Consider the following 22,054-nt stretch of genomic DNA (forward strand, 5'->3'; position numbering starts at 1 on the left):
GTGTCAGTAAGGGAAAACACAGAAAAGGTATAGCAATTGATGTCACCAGGCAGGTTACTTACAAATTCAATTACAAATAAAATACATATAAATGTATTACAAACAAAGCCAAATCAGTCTTTAACAAGTCCGGCAACAAAGGCGACATAGGCTACAGACCCCCATATACAGGCCAACCTGTATATTGAAGTTATGTGCATGGTGTGCACAGGAGTCTGATTATATCCTCCCAGATTGTATGGTTTGGTCTCCTTAAATCCAAAATCAGGCCTTTGATGTTGACCACTCAAATGGGTCCGCAATGAGCCAATGAACCATCTGGCGTTTTATAACCATTTGGAATTTGGAGCCAGGCCTCCCCAGGATACTAGATTTGATCAGGGGGGTTGAGGCACATGGCTTTCACTGGGACAGAGTTCAACACAGTCTCCCCTTGGTTCCTGGATGGTTATGATGTCCTAGGTCTGCTGTTGCAGAAATTAGACCATTGCACCAGTTGCACTGAAACAATCAGAATAATACCAAACATGAATATTATTTAAACTGACTTTGCCATGAAACATCAAATGTTTTATGCATAATTACAGTTAAACTGAGTGATGAGGGAGATGTGAGAGGGAGGGAGTAATGAAGGGGAGTCGAAGAGAATAATGTGTGGGCCCAGCAGGTGGTGCTTTCTCAAACCTTCCCGTGCCGTAAAGGATGTCGCACCCTGATAGAAATGTATGAGGAGGGGGATTTACAGGGGGTTCAGGAAGACACCTGTTTTGGGAACAATCCATGAGTTTTTCTCCCACAGGCTCCCGCCTGTATGGGTGCTGAGAAAATGGGGGCTAACGGTGTATGCTCCTGGGGTTAAAATACTTTAGAGCCACATATTGCCACCCTATCAGAGGAAGCCAGCAAGCTGACGAGTGCACTGAGTGACAATGATTTTAATCATTTCTGCCTTACAAAGTGCAAGAAAAGAAAACCCTTGATAAACCCTGCACTGTAAAACTCAAACTGTACAGAGAAGAAGGTACAGCGATAACTGTAGGAGGTCACATGTCAGGGGCAGATTTGATTGGGTGTTTGCAAGAGGCAAATTATTGGTTTACAAGGTACGGAAAATCAACACTCTCAGTGCAAGAAATGAAAACACTTGTCATTATTTGCATTTTTATTTCAGTAATATGCAGTATGTAATGCACATGCTGCAATCACTATTAAATTCCAGATAGTTCACAGAGATAATAAACATAATTTGGAAACAGCACCTCAATCCCTTCACTCCGGGGCTTGAGTCACAAACCTCCTGGGTCCCAGTCAGGCACCTTAGCCACTATGCTACAGGCTGCCCTATATGACTGACAACCAACCAGCGTTGTGCAACAAACAAACAAACAAACAAACAAACAAACAAACAAACAGGAGAGCCCAGCAGACAGAATAGGACAGTGTGTGTGCGTGTGTGTGCATGTCTGTGTTTGCCTGTGTGTGTATCCACAGGAGTCTATGTACATATGCGCGTGGGTGCGTGGTAGACTTCAGGACTACAGAGCCATGAAACTGATGAGACAAGAGGCAGGTAAAAAAAAAGATAAAAGGTATGTAAAACATTACTTCCATCTCCTAGTTACATATTGGTATTATGTAGCCACATACAGTACAATCATATACTGTATTGGAGGTCATATTTGACAACTAGTTAGGCAGGCATATGATTAATTAATACCAGTGTACCAGAAGTATTTTAGGCCAATCTTTAAAAATGATTATTTTTTACAAACACCAGTCATATAGTAGGAATTTCTTCTTAAATTACCCTAAGATATAGTACAGTGGTGATGCTATTAAATTCAGAACATTGGACAGCGCTGTGGAATCTACATACTGTCACAGTTCCACTGTAATCTTGAGCCAAATCAGAACTACATTTAGACTTTTTCTGAACACTGCCTATGAAGTCTGAAAGGTCTCCCTCATATTATAAACACAACATTGCTCAGGCTGTAATTTTACACTGCACTGAAAGCAGAGTACAATTTCAGTTGGAAGAGAAATTTAATCTCAAATGCACTAATTGTCATTGTAAAAGCAAAAAAAAGTTTTTCAGAAAATGCATGAAACCAAAATATAAAGCCATTGTAACATAGACTGTCTAACGAAAATGACACAGAAGAACTATCATCACACTTTTTCAAACCTCCGGTGACTTAAATCTTCCAGTATAACTTCAATCAGCACTGTTTTAAAATGTGATCAGCTGGTTGTGGTTTGCTGCCCCTTCAGCACCAGGTCTCCCAGCATCCTGGAGGAGCTGCAGAACCACGGACAGACTGTTTGTTTGTTTGTTTGTTCAAAAAAAAAAAAAAAAAAATGGCCCTTGTCCTTATCTTTGTTGTACAGGTAGCAGTTGAAATTGTACTTCCCTCTAGGGTCTTTCAGCGAACTTATCCCTGGTTATGGGTATGCACTTTGTTGTACGTCGCTCTAGATAAGAGCTTCTGCCAAATGCCAATAATGTAATGTAATGTAATCTGCACTGACATGGTTTTCCTTCTTCCTCTCTGGTGGTTCCTACCAGGTGACTTGGAGAGGCTCAGTCTCTGACCCCCACCCCCTACAAACTGGAGTCCTGCAGGGCTCAGTTCTTGGTCCTCACCTCTTCTCTCTATACACCATGGGTCTCATTCATGAAACGTGAGCTGAACGAATTTGTGTGTAAAATGCGAGTAGAGGGAAATTTACGGGTTTTTGGCATTCATCAATATTTTAGTAGCTCCGATCTTTTCGTAGCTACTAACAAAATCTACACCTGCTGCTGACCACGCGTAGTGCTTGTGTAAATTCAAGAATGCACATAAATAATGCTTGTCACTATTGGAAATTTACGTTTTTATTCATATTGCGCTCTGTTATGTAAACAATACGCAGATGCCTTTGAAACACGTGATATGAACAAGACAATTAAAAATATAATACATTTAGTTAAATTAGGGCGGCACGGATGGTGCAGTGGGTAGCACTGCCGCCTCACAGCAAGGAGGTCCTGGGTTCGAATCCCCGTCGGCCGGGGCCTCTCTGTGCGGAGTTTGCATGTTCTCCCCGTGTCTGCGTGGGTTTCCTCCAGGTACTCCGGTTTCCTCCCACAGTCCAAAGACATGCACGTTAGGCTGGTTGGAGAGTCTAAATTGCCCGTAGGTATGAGTGTGTGAGTGAATGGTGTGTGTGCCCTGTGATGGACTGGCGACCTGTCCAGGGTGTATTCCTGCCTTTCGCCAATGTATGCTGGGATAGGCTCCAGCCCCCCTGCGACCCTGATCAGGATAAGCGGGTTCAGATGATGGATGGATGGATGGATGGATCCTGTTTCAGTAGGCTACCTCAGTTCATTTTCAGGTCATGCTCTTTAAAATGTATACAAATAGGCTATATTTAATTATCAGAGTAAAAGAGAGTAGCTTGATTATCTTGTAGTAAATAAGTGTTTTCCCAGGATAAACACAGACATCACACAATACTGACAACATAACACTTTATTGTTGAGGACGCAAAAGTGTCTTGCAGATTTCCTTCAAGCTGGTGTTAATTTCTTGGAGGGACGTGTTGATTTGGTTGACTGCTGTAAGTAGACTTTCTTGATTCCTCAGGACCTCATCCGTAAGAACAGCCGGATCACCTCTTCGGCCTCGGTACCTGGGTGCAGCAGGAGCAGCAGCGGCGGCAGCAGGTGGTGGAGCCACATCATGGGAGGAGCACTCGCCAGCTAGAAATATGACACAACGTTTGTTTTTTTTCGTTTTATGTGTGGCTCTTTTTTCATTTGAAAGAAACATTGAATAAATCTTATTTGAAAAATGTTTAATTTACGTTGGCTGCAGACTGACTTATTTTTAAATTACATTACGTTACATTACGTGGCATTTAGCAGACGCTCTTATCCAGAGCGACGTACAACAAAGTGCAAATCAAACACAAGAACACGTGCAAAAGTGGACCTGAGAGGACAGTACAGTTCCGAGTCCTAGTGTAAACATACAGAAATTCAGAACCCTTGAAGAGTTGTTTGGAGCTGTACATTATAAAACAGAGCTTTAGGCTATTAAGATTCAAATAATTTGAAGACGATGCATACAAAACTGAAGTGGGCTATACGCGATCCGTATCCTTTCTTGAAATGAATGTTAAATAGCTCCACATTCCGACACTGATATCCATTACGCACCATATCGCACAATATAACATTACTGGTTTCCCGTTTCCACTTCCATTCAATCCGAAGATAAACCCCCACAAATGTTCTATTTGTTTGGTGGGACTGTACGACCTAGGTCAAACTATACTAACCACTAAGCTATCAGTGATGGTTTTCAGAATGTATTATGATACAACAATTATCACCTTACCATCTGGGTTTGATGTTGTCTCCAGTGGAGGCATGTCGGTGTCTCCGTCAGGTATAATTCCTGACAGAGAGGTCTCCCCAATAATGCCAGCGATGTGCTCGTCAGCAGGTGATATTTGTGCCTGTGAGCCTCCTCCTCCTATGGCTGATGCATGTTTTTTTTGTGCGCTTATGCGTTTCTTTGCCTCCAGTTTCATGTCAAACCATTTACGTTTAACCTCGGATATGGTTCTATTGTCTACAGAGGCAACATTAACAGCATCTGTCACCTCCTTCCAGGCCTTCGCTTTGCCTGTCCCTGTCACAACACCACTACTGATAGAAGAAAATGAAATATTTTTTACCCAATAAAAAATATTTCACCCAAGATGATTTCGATCTCCGCTTCGGAATTTTTTTTTCTTTTTTTTTTTTTCCTCTCTCTCTTTCCTTGCGCCATGATGACTGACAGGTCGACTGGATGCGTCTACACCTCCTTATATGGCAATCATTGTCTATTCATGGGCGGGGATTTATGCTAATTGCTGATTACCGGGAGCGCGCTTTCACTTTACGATGGATTGGCATTCATGATCATACACATGTGTTTACGATCAGATCTGGGTTTCCCGTGGCGTTCATGAATCCGGAGTAGGTTTTTAGTAGCGTGGACGTTTATGTGGAAATCTGCACATAGACTTACTAACGTTTCATGAATGAGACCCCATGTCTCTTGGTTCTGTTATCTCTTCCCATGGCTTTTCTTACCATTCTTAGACTGATGAAACCCAACTCTTTCTTTCCTCCCCCCCAATACCCAGGTCACCACACAGATCTCTGCCTGCTTGGCTGATATCTCTGAGTGGCTGACTTCCCACCACCTGAAGCTTAACCTTGCCAAGACTGAGCTTTTCTACATCCCTGCTAAGTCCTCTCCGACAATCTCACTGATTGTTGAGGACTTTGTAGTATCCTCCTCCCATACGGCCAAGAATCTTGGGTTGACTTTTGATAACCACCTCACCCTGGCTCCACATGTATCCTCCACTGCCAGAACCTGCAGGTTCTTCCTCTGCAATATACGCCATATCCGTCATCTCGTGACGGAGAAAGCCACCTTCAAGCCCCTTCAGCTGGTCCAGAACGCTACAGCCCTGCTGATCACCAGTCAGCCTAGGTCGGCTCACGTCCTCCCACTTCTCATTGGCCTCCACTGGCTTCCGCTTCAAGGCCGTAGTGTTGGCATTTCAGGCTGCTAAGGGGACTGCCCCACCTTACATCCAATCCTTAATCACTCCCTACTCCCCAGTGAGACCACTCCAGTCTGCCAGCTCTGGTCGCCTTATGGTTCCCAGAGCAGTCTAAAAGCCCCAAAATGTGCATGTTTCTTCGGGAAATGTTCTGAAAATATGTGCATTGAGGCCATGAGAAGGGGGAAACAGCACTAGGGTTTCATGGAAAACACCTCCTCTCCGGATATATTAATTATCTTTATTTACTTAGCATGAATTTGTGCTTGTATTGTACCCTGAGGTGGGAGCAGATTAGTCACACATAGAGAATTGCCAGCTGACTGGAATGTGAGTGAGGCTGTATTCATGAAAAATATTACCTTTTTATTAAACTGTGGGAACTAACACATTTGAATTGGTTTTTGTGCCATGAACATTACCAATGCATGTTAGCTTTTCAGCCTCCATAAGGTAGCTAGGTCAGATTTTGCTTACAAAAAGTGTGCCCCACATTTGGAAAGTTGGTTTAATTTAACTGAGCAAGTGGGCTTGCTTACTATAATGAGTTGACTGGGTGACATTTATGAAGATGTCATTCCTGTTATTCTTCAATGCATGAAATATCAGCATGCTAAAATTAAATCGAGGGCATTCAAAAGTTTGTGGAAATTGATTTTAGCTTATGAACACATGCAATTCCAGGGTTGGCCAACTTCTGTGTGATCTCCTTGATTCAATGGGGTGTGGGATAACATACCAGTCATTTTGCACAGATAAGTCAAAGGGAAGGGCCCTATAACCCTGTTCAGCTAAACTAAATATTTTACAGCACAAAGACCAGCCTGGGTGAGGGTATGACTCTCCTTGGTCTCTAGACTATAGGCCCCTGTGAACACCTGACAGGCCTCTGAGCAGGAAGTGCATGAACATGTGAGAGTCTTTGCTCCGTCACAGTACACAGGAAGGAATCGGAGTCATTCTGTCAGAAAATGAGCCAGTTCTTCTAAACCATACAACGCAGCCACAATAACTGAGAACACAAGATGCCTGTCGCTTTGCATACAGGAAGAGCCTGGTTATTGAAGGTACACGGATGGCTCTGCTATCAAGAGGCCTAGCCTTCAGAAACCAAAATTCACATTGTCAGTCATCTTTTCCCTGGCTGAGCAGTGGCATATCAGTAGGTATCACAGATCCACCCCTGCTATGGATGTGCAGACATATCTACAGGCCTTCTTCATGTGGAGAAAATATCCCTGAGGACTAGGAAACAGATTTTGAGTTTGGCATGTTTTCATATGTCCATTTATATAGTAAACATTCTGAGACGGGTGCGTGGGGGTTGGACCCAAAATGCACGACTCAGAAACAATGGTTAGATAAAGTCCCGTCAGGGCTTTATTCGGGACGAATCCAAGGAGCGTAGTCAAAACAAGCAATGTCCATACACGTAGATCCAGCCAAACAAATATTAAACAAACAAACAGCACGGTGCCGAGGGAAGAGGCAAACTCGTAGTCGGTAGACGTGCAGGAAGGTCCAGTAGCAGGGGAGCCGTCAGCGGGGCAGAAGTACAGGCGGACGGCAGGCAGAGTCGTAGTCGAGGGCGATGCGGAAGTCGAAACCATGAAACAATCAGCGAGGCAAAGGTACAAAACGGTAGGCGAAGACGTGGTCAAAAAACAAACAATGGTCAATGAAACAGAAATCAATAAACGATGGTCGGTAAAACAGGCTGGGATCTTAACGTGAATCAAACAGTAATAATGCTCAAGAGTTGCGTAGAAAACTAGAGGCAGACAATTTCGCAGTGAACAGTAGCGCGACTGGGATATAAATGCAGGTGTAGACAGGTTTAACAGGGTAATTAGTAATCGTTAGTAATAAACCTATCCTGCCCTAGCATTAGTAAATTTGTAAATAACATGCACGAGAAACGTAAGGTAACATGAACATATGATTAGTTTGTTAGTTTCTATCCAATCCTGATCTAGAGTTAGTAGTTTTAGTAAATAGACAAATGGAAACAATTAGGGAGTGAATGACAGAAAGAGAGAGAGAGAAAAGGCGGAACGCAAGGTTTGCGGAAAGACATGTAAAAGTGTATGTTTAAACAGTAACCAGTCTCCGTAACAATAAACATAATTCAAAACATAACACAAAACGAAACTAAGACGATAACCATTCAACATAACAAGGTAATATAATCGTAACGAAACATAACTAGACATGACGAGAAAATAAATCGTAACAAGAAATAAACTAAACAACATGACGAACCTAGACTAACATAATACATGATAAGACAATACAAGACTAAGACAAAATGAATAAACATAAAACATGGCGAGACAGACCTGAAACGTGACACATTCATGAAGACTGCTTCTAAAGCTCAGGTTTGGAACAATACAAATTTACCTGATTTTCTGTGTAAATGTAAGTGCAAAGAGTAGTAGTGTGCAATGTTCTGAAGATAAATATATGATACCAGACAATATGCACCTAATAAATTGTTTATTAACAGTTAAATAAGCAGTGGAAAAAACATCACATATTAATACTAGGCCTCTTACCCTTGCAGTTCTCACAGCCTTTTATCTTGTTCTGGGTGCAAACTATGATACTATTTACAATCACACTCAAAGTCAAAGTTAAGCAATAAAGCAACAGACTTATGAGGACTTGTTTCACAGTCTCACAGTTTCACTCTCCCATCTCTGTTGGATATCCCATTACTCCCATATGGCTGGCACTTTTACCCAGAATGACTACATAATTTTACATATGTACAGAGAAACAATTTGTACAGCTCCATACATTTGCTGAAGTCATTTGGGTTAACAGCCCTAACCCACATGTTGTCTTGATGATGTTTATCAGCCGAGAAAACTCCCTATGATCATTTTTCAACTTGAAATTTGATGACAAAGTTTCTGATGAGTGACAGGTTGTTTCTTCATGGAAAATACATTTAGGATTTAAAATTCAATTCAGCTGCTTTATTTTTGGGGTTCAGTGAAGGCGGGTCATTTTTCACCCTTTGGTCAAGGGGAGTATACAGAACGTTAAGACTACACAAGGGTTAAAGATTGAAGTCAGTTGGTCACACCAGTGCATACGTTTTGAAGTTTTACTTCATTTGAACAACAGCAGAATTTAAGAAGAAGCACAGCACTAAGAAAAGGCTAATCTTACAGGTCAGTGTCATTTACAGCCACGTATAATGTTCCCAATGCTAGGGAGGAAATGTTTGATACAAGATGATCATTCCTGGGATGAAGATGAATTATTATGGAAAGCTTCACTTGTGGTGTGTAAATCTCATATCAGAGTAAACCATTTCTCCCAGCACTTCCCTCTTATTCCTCCTCACCTTGCCGCCAGGTCGCAAACTATGATACTATTTAAAATCACAGTCAAAGTCAAAGTTACCGCAACATGAGGAATTGTTTTGCAGTCCTAATGTTCCACTCTCCCATTTCTGTTGAACATTACTGCCATATGTCAGGCACGTTTACTCAGAATGATTCAGCTACAGTACAGATGTGATTTTACATATGTATACAGTTCCAGTTTATACAGCTCTATGAATTTGCAGAAGTCATTTGGGTTTACAGCCTTAAAAAAATACTGCGAAGCCAGTCGGTCACACCACTGTTTTGAAGTTTTACTTTATTTGAACAACAGCGGAATTTAAGAAGAAGCACAGCACTAAGAAAAGGCTAATCCCATCGGTCAGTGTCATTTACAGCCACATATAATATTCCATATGCCAGTGAGGAAATGTTTGATACATTATGATCATTCCTGGGATGAAGATGAATTTTTTAAAGATATTTTTTTAGGCCTTTTTCAGCTTTATTGGACAATGTATAGAGACAGGAAGATTGGGGGGAGAGAGAGGGAAAGACATGCGACAAAATGTAAGACGGTCGGATTCAAACCGTTGATGTCGCGGCTCACAATAAGCATGCGGCCAGTGCTCTGCAGGCTGCGCCACCGAGACACCCCGATGAGGATGAATTATTCTGGAAAGCTTCACTTGTGGTGTGTAAATCTCATATCAGAGTAAACCGTTTCTTCCTGCACTTCCCTCTTATTCCTCCTCACTTTGGGTTTCTTGGTGAAAGACAAAGCTGCGTAATTCATTGTTTCATCTTGACACTGAAAGGAAAAGCATCACACAGCACATATGAATACTCCTCATTCCGATTATCATTTTACCAGGATATTCACCGCAGAAATTCTCTTTGATTTCTTTTTTAAATCGCAATATAATACTTGTACCTGTGCACTTGACGAGTCTTCTCTGAACATTTGGAGGTTTGATACAGCCCCTGTTTGAGAAAATGAAAATGGCTGTATCAACCACTGGTGGTTGTGTGAAAAAATTGTTCAATTCATGCTGTGATTTCTGTTGTATGGCCGATTATGTACACTGCAGTTGGACGCTGAGTTACAACTCCAATGAGAAGAACTTCTGAGAAGAACATTTGTTACATAATCACCAGGGAATTTGCGCAGGCTTCCCTGGAGATAACATATCACTTAAAAATATTTAAATCTGTATGAAGGCCAGACAATTCTGCTTATGCTACACTTTTATTGCCTTTTATGGCTTTTGCTCAACAGCAATTTTATTTTCATAATCGAGGGACTGTCACAGTACACCTGTCTGCCATATGTAGTGTATATAATTTAATTAGTGCCAGTTTGATGGCAAACACAAATACATAAACAATAGAACATTTACCGAAACTCATTTATTCCCATTGCCATCAGAATCTTAAACAATCAGTAACAACCCCCCCTCACCCACCCGCTTTTAGATGGCCATTGTTTTATATATTGATTTGATTGATTGCACTTGTCACTTTCCAGTTGTTGCAGGAATGCTGTTTTGTGTTAGCTTGTTTATTTTTTTTTGGTCTCTGATTGATGAGCCACGCTGCAAATGATTTTCTGTCATGTCAGACAATAAAGTTTTTCTGATTCTGATTCTGATTCTGAACCAAAGTATGATATTGGGGCAAATATCAGAAGCTAAAAGTTCAATAAATTCAATTGAGAATTGATTTGTTTTTACATGTGATAGCTAAGTTGTAAGAAAATACCCACCTCATAAACCACACATTGATCACTTGGTCTCTTACCTCTGGAATTGTCACTGCTTTTGCTCCTGTTCACAGCGAGGACAACATTCAGGATCACACTCAACGCCAAAGCTCCCACCAAGCAATAAAGAGGAAATTGTTGGTTTTCTGGAATTTTAAAAGCTAAATTTAGCATAGCACCATGAGTAATATTAACACGAGCATAATACAGTGAGACAATGACCGTAATAACCTTTCTAAATAACTGAACTACGTGAGAATCCCAAGGACGGATATCAAACAATTGATATCTTACAAACTAAAAATGAATGAGTAAATGTTACAGAATGATCATCGAATGTCAGAAGAAATCCATTTGATTTATTGGATGTAATTAAACCTTCCGCCCTAACCCTGACAAAATAAATAAATGTATTTTAATAATTGAATACACCAAGGTGATGCTACCACCATGTGATCACATTTTTGCTTACCCTCAACATGCAGTTTGGTCCCGTTCCCAAACAGGATCTCCCCACAGGTGGCCACAGCGCAGTAGTAAGTCCCAGCATCAGAGAGGCTGAGGTTCCTCTTGGGGAAGTTGTAGACACAGCTCTGTGTGGGAGACACAGTCCCAGAGCTCCTCTGGCACTCATCACTCCTGTGTCCATGGGTGTGAATGATTCCTGGAGGAGACTCTCCTGAGGCCTGTCTGAACCAGTACACACTGTGTTCTCCTGCACAGGTCTCAGTGTGTACTGTACACTGCACAGAGTCAGGCACAGAGTCTCCTGGCTGCACTGACTCAGACTCGGGCTGCTGGAGAACTACTGTCCTGCTCTGGGACTCTGAAAGTGAAGAATTCAGTTTCATTCAATACATTCATGCTTAGATTCAAACATTTTTCCATTACTGTGATTCACTGGTGTGAAATTCTGTGTACAAACACATTGGAAGTCTTGTTTTGGTCATTGCTGAACTTCCCAAACTGCACTGGTGACAGCCATAAGCGTCTAATATCCATTAGCTTTATTTGTCCTTTAATACAATGAAAAAAGATAAAGAGATATATCTGTGACTTTAGAAAAATAATTATGCATATTTAAGCATGAAGTTAGGTTCATATTTACCCATCACTGTTAAAGTAGTTCCATCTTCAAAACTTATCTCCCTGAAGGATGAAGTTGTACAGTAATATGTTGCTGAATCAGATGGCTCTATTCTTGAGACAGTCAGGTTAAAGTTTCCTTTTGTTGTTTTAGCACTGAGACGTGTGCTGTTTTTAAATTCATTCGAAAATATAGCATCTAATTCATATTTTGTCTTTGTTGCTACAAGCTGAGGCTTCTGTCCAAGAGGTTGCTTTAACCAGCTGATGAATTTCACTTCTTCTGTAGAATGGAAACATACGAGAGTCACAGTACCTCCAAGCTCAGCTTTCACCAGCGTGTTAGGCTGAGCTATACTCTTCCCAAGCAGACCACCTGAATTAAAGAAGAAAGCAATAGTTCAATTGTTCAATAGTTAATCTATATATAAATACTTAGATACAGTCCTTGTATGAAGTTATTTTGGCTGATAATTTAATAACAATTATGGACTTACACACTTTGCTGAAAAAGACAAGAATTGCATAGAGTAGTTCCATCACGATATCTCCTCTCCTCGATACCCTGCACTGTAAAACTCAAACTGTACAGAGAAGGAGGACTTGCAGTGATAACTGTAGGAGGTCACATGTCAGGGGCAGATTTGATTGGGTGTTTGCAAGAGGCAAATTATTAAGGTATGGAATATCTTGTCATTATTTGCATTTTTATTACAGTTGTTATGTAATATCCAGTATGTAATGTACATATTATAATCACTATTAAATTCCATATAGTTCACATAGATAATAAACATAATTTGGAAATATAACCTTGTGCAGTGGGTAAGACTGCTGCCTCACAGCAAGGAGGTCCTGGATTTGAATCCCGGTCGGCCGGGGCCTCTCTGTGTGGAGTTTATATGTTCTCCCCGTGTTTGCGTGGGTTTCCTCTGGGTACTCCGGTTTCCTCCCACAGTCCAAAGACATGCAGGTTAGGATGATTGGAGAGTCTAAATTGACCATAGGTATGAGTGTGTGAGTGAATGGTGTGTGTGCCCTGCGATGGACTGCTGATATGCTGGGATAGGCTCCACCCCCCCTGCGACCCTGTTCAGGATAAGCAGGTTAGGATAATGAATGACTGACGACCTACCAGCATTGTGCAACAAACAAACAAACAAACAGGAGAGTCCAGCAGACAGAATAGGACAGTGTGTGTGTGTGTGTGTGTGTGGGTGTGCGTGCCTGTGTTTGCCTGTGTGTGTGTCCACAGGAGTCTATGTACATATGTGCGTGGGTGCGTGGTAGAGTTCAGGACTATAGAGCCATGACACAGATAAGACAAGAGGCAGTTTTGGGTAAGAAACAGAAAGTAAAAGGCATGTAAAACATTACTTCCATCTCCTAATTACATATTGGTATTATATAGCCACATACAGTACAAGCATATACTGTATTGTAGGTCATATTTGACAACTAGTTAGGCAGGCATGTGATTAATTAATACCAGTGTACCAGAATTATTTTAATATGTTATGGTACTGTTCTGGAGAGAATCAATTGGATACCTTAACTTCATGTCATACAGATTGAAAAAATGAAACGTATTTTACAAGGTTCTTAAGTATTACAGTGTTTCTTCTCGGCCAATCTTTAAAAATTATTTTTAGAAACAATCCATTGATTGCAGATGGGCTGAAACTTATTTTTTCAGCCCATCCCGTCATATAGAAGGCATTTTTGGTATTTCTTCTTAAATTTCCCTAAGATATAATACAGTTGTGATGCTATTAAATTCAGAACATTGGACAGCACTGTGAAATTTACATACTGTCACAGTTCCACTGTAATCTTGAACCATATTAGAACTGCATTGTGACTTTTTCCGAACACTGCCTATGAATTCTGGAAGGTCTCCCTCAAATTATAAATACAACATTGCTCCGGCTGTAATTTTACACTGCACTGAAAGCAGAGTACATTGTCTTTAAAGAAGTAGTTTATTCATTTGTAAATATATAATTCATCATTAAAAACTGAAACATTTAATGAAGATCTTGGAAGCAATGAACCAGTAATAACTTCAGAAACAACTTTACCCATAATGCAGCAATCAAGACCTGAAGTTCTGTCTTTTGATGACATCACAATGGCCCTCCTCTCAACTGGTCTTGTCTCAAAGGACCAAATGACTCAAATGAGCATGATCACATTCTGGTCTCACTTGGAAGAGAAATTGAATCTCAAATGGACTTATTATGAAAACAAAAGCAAGAAAAAAAGTTTTTCAGAAAATGCATGAAACCAAAGTATAAAGCTATTGTAACATAGATTGTCTAACGAAAATGACACATAAGAACTATCATCACACTTTTTCAAACCTCTGGTGACTTACATCTTCCAGTATAACTTCAATCAGCACTGTTTTAAAATGGTATCAGCTGGTAGTGGTTTGCTGTCCCTTCAGCACCCAGGTCTCCCAGCATCCTGCAGGAGCTGCAGAACCACGGACAGAACCACGGACAGACCACAGACTGCACCAGCCCCACTCACAGACAGGGTGGAATATATGGCTCATTGTGATGTAGGTCAGCTGATACCCATTGTCTAATCATTGGGCCTGAAAAGGGGCCTTGCTCACAGGAGCAGGGACTCTTTTTTTTTTTTTTTTGGTTGCTTTTCTGTATGAGGGTTTGGTTGTCGTGGACTTTTGGCCTGTTGCCTCATTCTGTTTTTTTGGTTGTGCTCTAAGTCCTGGATTGATAAAAGGTTGACTGTATTTGATTTACTTCAGCTGTTTATCACTGTCCACCTCCACTGTTGAATGCCTCATTCATGCCTTCATTGCCTTCTGCCCTGACTTCTTCAATTCATTACTCTATCACCTCCCTTTACACCCTACTGACCAAAACCCCACCATGCCCAAAACTCTGCTGCCAGAATGCGAACCCACACTAGATCCTGGAATCACATCACACCCACCTATGGCTCCCCATCATGCCACGAATACAGTAAACTTCCAAATTCTGTTGCTTTCATATTTCATACACAACCTGGTCCCTCCCAACTGACCTGCTGGCTGGGTGCACTCCCCCCTTGCACCCTCATTCACAGGCGCTGGAAGTCCCCACTCAAACTCAGAAACAGAGCTTTCTCTGTGGCTCCTCCCAGCCTGTGGACCGCCCTCCCAATGCACATCAGGGAAACAGAGACTATTGCCACTCTCAAAACTCCACTTTTGCCTTGTTTGTGTGCTGGCCCCTCCGTTTCAGCTACCTTTGTGTCTCTGAAGTAGCGCAGGAGAAAAGCACAAGAAAGAGAGAGACAGAGAGAGAGAGAGATGGAGAGAGAGCGAATGAGAGGTGTGTGAGAGAGAGAAAGGCGGGGGGAGGTACCAGCTAATGCATCAAAGGGTAGCGTGCTGCGCAAAGCACGAAGGCAGAGTACATAGGTTTTGTTTTAGCCAATGACTGTGGAGTCAGGGCAAACTTCAGACAGAACGTGTGATCGCTATGTCTGTGGTTTGCTCTCAAAGGTATGAACAGGAAATCAACACTTTACCAGTCTATAATTAAAACTGACAATGCCCTGGCTCCTGCTACACATTAAGGAATTAAACATACAAAGATACTGCTCTTTGCTCATTGGTGGTGTTTACGTTGAACACACACACACACACACACACACAAACGGTCGTCGAGGATCGTTTCATATGAATCCATTCTGATCAACACTTAATATACTAATATAATATAATATACTCAATATACTGTGTGTCAATTTCAATTTCAATTTCCCTGATGAAAAGCTGTGATGATAATGTGAGTAATATGCCAAAAATCACAGAAGAATTTGCACACAAGCTGAAAAACAATTTATCTTTGGAAACAGTACTATTTTTATGTTGAAATGCATGTGCATTGCTTTTCTGGTCTGTTGTAATGGAAAGGTGGTCTGAGGTGTGAATTTGATCAGAGCGTCAGTGTGGTTTCAGTTCTGCAAGAGGGAGGGGTGATACAGCTCTGTGCGGCAGGTCAGTCTTCCTGTGTAGCTCTGCTCTGTGAAACGCTGTGAGTGGAAAATAAGTGAACCTCCCCTGTTACCACAACAAAACTATCTGAAACGGACAAACACATTTCACCAGTAAAGAAACGAGCCGTATGCAAAATCTTTCAACAACAAATAGCAGCGCAAACATCTCAGCACTGGCAACATATCAGCCAAAGGTATCTGTCCATGTGACATTGAATACATGCATCTACCACCACTCGACAGACTTTCAAAGAGTCAGATTTTTCCCCAGAGCATTCTAAAAGCCCCAAAATGTGCAGGTTTCTGCGGGAAATGTTCTGAAAATAACATGTGCATTGAGGCCATGAGAAGGGGGAAACAGCACTAGGGTTTCATGGAAAACGCCTCTACACCAGATATATTAATTATCTTTATTTATTTAGCATGAATTTGTGCTTGTATTGTACTCTGAGGTGGGAGCAGATTAGTCACACATAGAGACTTGCCAGCTGACTGTAATGTGAATGAGGCTGTATTCATGAAAAATATTACCTTTTTATTAAACTGTGGGAACTAACACATTTGAATTGGTTTTTGTGCCACAAACATTACCAATGCATGTTAGCTTTTCAGCCTCTATAAGGTAGCTAGGTCGGATTTTGGTTAAAAAAAAGGGTCCCCCACATTTGGAATCACATTTGGGAAGACCAGTTGATTTAATTTAACTGAGCATGTGCGCTTGCTTACTATAAAGAGTTGACTGGGTGACATTTATTTCTGTGTGATCTCCTTGATTCAATGTGGTGTGGGATAATAAACCAATCATTTTGCACAGATAAGTCAAAGGGCCCTATAACCCTGTTCAGCTAAACTAAATATTTTACAGCACAAAGACCAGCCTGGGTGAGGGTATGACTCTCCTTGGTCTCCAGACTATAGGTCCCTGTAAACACCTGACAGGCCTCTGAGCAGGAAGTGTGTGAACATGTGAGAGTCTTTGCTCCGTCACAGTACACAGGAAGGAATCTGCCACTGAGTCATTCTGTCAGAAAATGCGCCCAGTTCTTCTAAACCGTACAACCCAGCCACAATAACTGAGAACACAAGATGGCTGTCGCTGTGCATACAGGAAGAGCCTGGTTATTGAAGGTACACGGATGGCTCTACTATCAAGAGGCCTAGCCTTCAGAAACCAAAATTCACATTGTCAGTCATCTTTTCCCTGGCTGAGCAGTGGCATATCACTAGGTATCGCAGATCCACCCCTGGTATGGATGTGCAGACATATCTCTACAGGCCTTCTTCATGTGGAGAAAATATCCCTTTGGACCAGGAAACAGATTTTGAGTTTGAGGTTTGCATGATTTCCACATGTCCATTTATATAGTAATCATTCATAAAGACTGCTTCTGCACCTCAGTTTTGGAACAATACAAATTGACCTGATTTTCTGTGTAAATGCAAGTGCAAGGAGTACTAGTGTGCAATGTTATGAAGATAAATATATGATACCAGACACTATGCACCTCCATCCATCCATCCATTATCTGAACCCGCTTATCCTGATCAGGGTCGCAGGGGGGCTGGAGCCTATCCCAGCATACATTGGGCGAAAGGCAGGAATACACCCTGGACAGGTCGCCAGTCCATCGCAGGGCACACACACCATTCACTCACACACTCATGCCTACGGGCAATTTAGACTCTCCAATCGGCCTAACGTGCATGTCTTTGGACTGTGGGAGGAAACCGGAATACCCGGAGGAAACCCACGCAGACACGGGGAGAACATGCAAACTCCACACAGAGAGGCCCCGGCCGACAGGGATTCGAACCCAGGACCTCCTTGCTGTGAGGCGGCAGTGCTACCCACTGCACCATCTGTGCCGCCCTCACTACGCACCTAATACATTTTTTATTAACAGTTAAATAAGCTGTGGAAAAAAACAACACATATTAATACTAGGCCTCTTACCCTTGCAGTTCTCACAGCCTTTTATCTTGTTCAGGGTGCAAACTATGATACTATTTACAATCACACTCATAGTCAAAGTTAAGCAATAAAGCAACAGACTTATGAGGACTTGTTTCACAGTCTCACAGTTTCACTCTCCCATCTCTGATGGATATCCCATTACTCCCATATGGCAGGCACTTTTACCGAGAATGACTACATCATTTTACATATGTACACAGAAACAATTTATACAGCTCCATACATTTGCTGAAGTCATTTGGGTTAACAGCCTTAACCCAGGTTGTCTTAAGGCTAAAAAAATACCCGCCACTATGTTTAACAGCCGAGAAAACTCCCTATGATCTTATTTCAACTTTAAATTTGATGACAAAGTTTCTGATGAGTTACAGGTTGTTTCTTCATGGAAAATACATTTAGGATTTAAAATTGAATTAAGCTGAGGTTAATTTTGGGGTTTAGTGAAGGCCGGTCATTTTTGAGGATACAGAATACAGACTACACAAGGGTTAAAGATTGAAGTCAGTTGGTCACACCGGTGCATACGTTTTGAAGTTTTACTTTATTTGAATTTAAGAAGAAGCACAGCACTAAGAAAAGGCTCATCTTACAGGTCAGTATCATTTACAGCCACATATAATGTTCCCAATGCTAGTGAGGATACCAGACACTATGCACCTCCATCCATCCATCCATTATCTGAACCCGCTTATCCTGATCAGGGTCGCAGGGGGGCTGGAGCCTATCCCAGCATACATTGGGCGAAAGGCAGGAATACACCCTGGACAGGTCGCCAGTCCATCGCAGGGCACACACACCATTCACTCACACACTCATGCCTACGGGCAATTTAGACTCTCCAATCGGCCTAACGTGCATGTCTTTGGACTGTGGGAGGAAACCGGAATACCCGGAAATGTTTGATACATTATGATCATTCCTGTGATGAAGATGAATTATTATGGAAAGCTTCACTTGTGGTGTGTAAATCTCATATCTGAGTAAACCGTTTCTCCCTCCACTTCCCTCTTATTCCTCCTCACTTTGGGTTTCTTGGTGAAAGACAAAGCAGCGTAATTCATTGTTTCATCTTGACACTGAAAGGAAAAGCATCACACAGCACATATGAATACTCCTCATTCCGATTATCATTTTACCAGGATATTCACCAAAGAAATGATCTTTGTTTTCTTTTATAAATCGCAATATAATACTTGTACCTGTGCACTTGACGAGTCTTCTCTGAACGTTTGGAGGTTTGATACAGCCCCTGTTTGAGCAAATGAAAATGGCTGTATCAACCACTGGTGGTTGTATGAAAATAATTGTTCAGTTCATGCTGTGATTTCTGTTGTACGGCCGATTATGTCAACTCCAATGAGAAGTACTTCTGAGAAGAACATTTGTTACATAATCACCAGGGAATTTGTGCAGGCTTCACTGAAGATAACATATCACTTAAAAATATTTAAATCTGTATGAAGGCCAGACAATTCTGCTAATTCTATACCTTTATTGCCTTTTATGGCTTTTGCTCAATAGCAATTTTATTTTCATAATCAAGGAACTGTCACATCACAGCTGTCTGCCATATGTAGTATATAAAATTTATTCAGTGCCAGTTTGATGGCAAACACAAATACATAAACAATAGAACCAAAGTATGATATTGGGGCTAATATCAGAAGCTAAAAGTTTGATAAATTCAATTGAGAATTGATATGTTTTTACATGTGATATCTAAGATGTAAGAAAATACCCACCTCATAAACCACACATTGATCACTTGGTCTCTTACCTCTGGAATTCTCACTCCTTTTGCTCCTGTTCACAGCGAGGACAATATTCAGGATCACACTCAACGCCAAAGTTCCCGCCAAGCAATAAAGAGGAAGTTGTTGGTTTTCTGGAATTTTAAAAGCTAAATTTACCCTAGCACCATCAGTAATATTAATAGGAGCATAATACAGTGAAACACTGACCATAATAACCTTCTAAATAACTGATCTACATGAGAATTGCAAGGACGGATATCAAACAATTGACATCTTACAAACTAAAAATGAATGAGTAAATGTTACAGAATGATCGTCGCATGTCAGATGAAATCTATATGATTTTTTGGATGTAATTAAACCTTCAGCCCTAACCCTGACAAAATTAATATATTTATTTTAATAATTGAATACACCAAGATGATGCTACCACCATGTGATCACATTTTTGCTTACCCTCAACATGCAGCTTGGTCCCGTTCCCAAACAGGATCTCCCCACAGGTGGCCACAGCACAGTAGTAAGTCCCAGCATCAGAGAGGCTGAGGTTCCTCTTGGGGAAGTTGTAGACACAGCTCTGTGTGGGAGACACAGTCCCAGAGCTCCTCTGGCACTCATCACTCCTGTGTCCATGGGTGTGAATGATTCCTGGAGGGGACTCTCCTGAGCCTGGACTGAACCAGTACACACTGTGTTCTCCTGCACAGGTCTCAGTGTGCACTGTACACTGCACAGAGTCAGGCACAGAGTCTCCTGACTGCACTGACTCAGACTCGGGCTGCTGGAGAACTACTGTCCTGCTCTGGGACTCTGAAAGTGAAGAATTCAGTTTCATCATTAAAAATTTTAATACATTCATGCTTAGATTCAAACATTTTTCCATTACTGTGATTCACTGGTGTGCAATTCTGTGTACAAACACATTGGAAATCTCGTTTTGATCATTGCTGAACTTCCCAAACTGCACTGGTAACAGGCATAAGCGTCTAATATCCATTAGCTTTATTTGTCCATTAATACAATGAAAAAAGATAAAAAGATATATTTGTGACTTTAGAAAAATAATTATGCATATTTAAGCATGAAGTTAGGTTCATATTTACCCATCACTATTAAAGTAGTTCCATCTTCAAAACGTATCCTACTGAAGGATGAAGTTGTACAGTAATATGTTGCTGAATCAGACGGCTCTACTTTTGAGATAGTCAGGTTAAAGTTTCCTATTGTTGTTTTAGCACTGAGACGTGTGCTGTTTTTAAACTCATTCGGAAATCTAGCATTTGATTCATATCTTGTCTTTGTTGCTACAAGCTGAGGCTTCTGTCCAAGAGGTTGCTTTAACCAGCTGAAGAATGTCACATCTTTTGTAGGATGGAAACATACGAGAGTCACAGTACCTCCAAGCTCAGCTGTCACCAGCGTGTTAGGCTGAACTACACTCTTCCCAAGCAGACCACCTGAATTAAAGAAGAAAGCAATTGTTCAATAGTTCAAAAGTTAATCTAAGTATAAATACAAATACATATAAATACAAATTTTTGACTTACACACTTCGCTGAAAAAGACAAGAATAGCATAGAGTAGTTCCATCACAATATTTCCTCTCCTCGAGACCCTGCTTGTACCCTGCACTGTAAAACTCAAACTGTACAGAGAAGGAGGACTTGCAGCGATAACTGTAGGAGGTCACATGTCAGGGGCAGATTTGATTGGGTGTTTGCAAGAGGCAAATGATTGGTTTACAAGCTACGGAAAATCAACACTCTCAGTGCAAGAAAAGAAAACCCTCATTATTCGCATTTTTATTACAGTTGTTATGTAATGTCCAGTATGTAATGTACATATTACAATCACTATTCAATTCCATATAGTTCACATCGATAATAAACAGAATTTGGAATTATCACCTCAATCCCTGGGCGGCATGGATGGTGCAGTGGGTAGCACTGCCGCCTCACAGCAAGAAGGTCCTGGATTTGAATCCCCGTCGGCCGGGGCCTCTCTGTGTGGAGTTTACATGTTCTCCCCGTGTTTGCGTGGGTTTCCTCCGGGTACTCCGGTTTCCTCCCACAGTCCAAAGACATGCAGGTTAGGCTGATTGGAGAGTCTAAATTGCCCGTAGGTATGAGTGTGTGAGTGAATGTTGTTTGTGCCCTGTGATGGACTGGCGACCCGTCCAGGGTGTATTCCTGCCTTTCACCCTATTCCGGATAAGCGGGTTAGGATAATGAATGACTGACGACCTACCAGCCTTGTGCAACAAACAAACAAACAAACAAACGAACAGGAGAGTCCAGCAGAAAGAATTGGACAGTGTGTGTGCGTGTGTGTGCGTGTGTGTGCGTGTGTGTGCGTGCCTGTGTTTGCCTGTGTGTGTATCCACAGGAGTCTATGTATATATGTGCACGGGTGCGTGGTAGACTTCCGGACTACAGAGCCTTGAAACAGATAAGACAAGAGGCAGTTGTGGGTAAAAAAAGAAAGTAAAAGGCATGTAAACATTACT

At 41.4% G+C, this 22,054-nt stretch overlaps 2 protein-coding genes across 2 annotated transcripts; both read right to left on the bottom strand.

Moving 5' to 3' along the window:
- Positions 1–9,547: 9,547 nt before the first annotated feature.
- LOC133123753 (uncharacterized) lies at positions 9,548–12,174 on the bottom strand. Its single transcript, XM_061234263.1, has 5 exons — positions 11,828–12,174; positions 11,192–11,545; positions 10,758–10,865; positions 9,892–9,941; positions 9,548–9,768 (listed from the first exon to the last, which is right to left on the bottom strand). The coding sequence occupies exons 1-5, from the start codon at positions 11,829–11,831 to the stop codon at positions 9,643–9,645; spliced, it is 642 nt and encodes a 213-aa protein (XP_061090247.1). The 5' UTR covers positions 11,832–12,174; the 3' UTR covers positions 9,548–9,642.
- A 6,570-nt stretch (positions 12,175–18,744) lies between these two features.
- On the bottom strand, positions 18,745–21,174 carry LOC133123557 (uncharacterized). The gene is made up of 6 exons (XM_061234027.1): positions 21,096–21,174; positions 20,652–21,005; positions 20,005–20,358; positions 19,572–19,679; positions 18,994–19,043; positions 18,745–18,870 (listed from the first exon to the last, which is right to left on the bottom strand). Exons 1-6 carry the CDS (start codon positions 21,136–21,138, stop codon positions 18,745–18,747), a joined length of 1,035 nt encoding a protein of 344 aa, XP_061090011.1. The 5' UTR covers positions 21,139–21,174.
- Positions 21,175–22,054: the final 880 nt, after the last annotated feature.

This window comes from Conger conger, chromosome 3, assembly GCF_963514075.1.
Source record: "Conger conger chromosome 3, fConCon1.1, whole genome shotgun sequence".
NCBI lineage: Eukaryota > Metazoa > Chordata > Actinopteri > Anguilliformes > Congridae > Conger > Conger conger.

Excerpts from the sequence above, each read along its gene's own strand:
- LOC133123753 (XM_061234263.1), bottom strand. Across the intron at positions 10,866-11,191 it reads GACCAAACTGCATGTTGAGG|AAAACCAACAATTTCCTCTT; the intron begins GTAAGCAAAAAT and ends TTAAAATTCCAG. Across the intron at positions 9,942-10,757 it reads AAGCAGTGACAATTCCAGAG|GGGCTGTATCAAACCTCCAA; the intron begins GTAAGAGACCAA and ends TTTCTCAAACAG.
- LOC133123557 (XM_061234027.1), bottom strand. The coding sequence starts at position 21,138 with ATGGAACTACTCTATGCTATTCTTGTCTTTTTCAGCGAAGTGT. Across the intron at positions 21,006-21,095 it reads TGTCTTTTTCAGCGAAGTGT|GTGGTCTGCTTGGGAAGAGT; the intron begins GTAAGTCAAAAA and ends TCTTTAATTCAG. Across the intron at positions 20,359-20,651 it reads AACTACTTTAATAGTGATGG|AGTCCCAGAGCAGGACAGTA; the intron begins GTAAATATGAAC and ends CTTCACTTTCAG.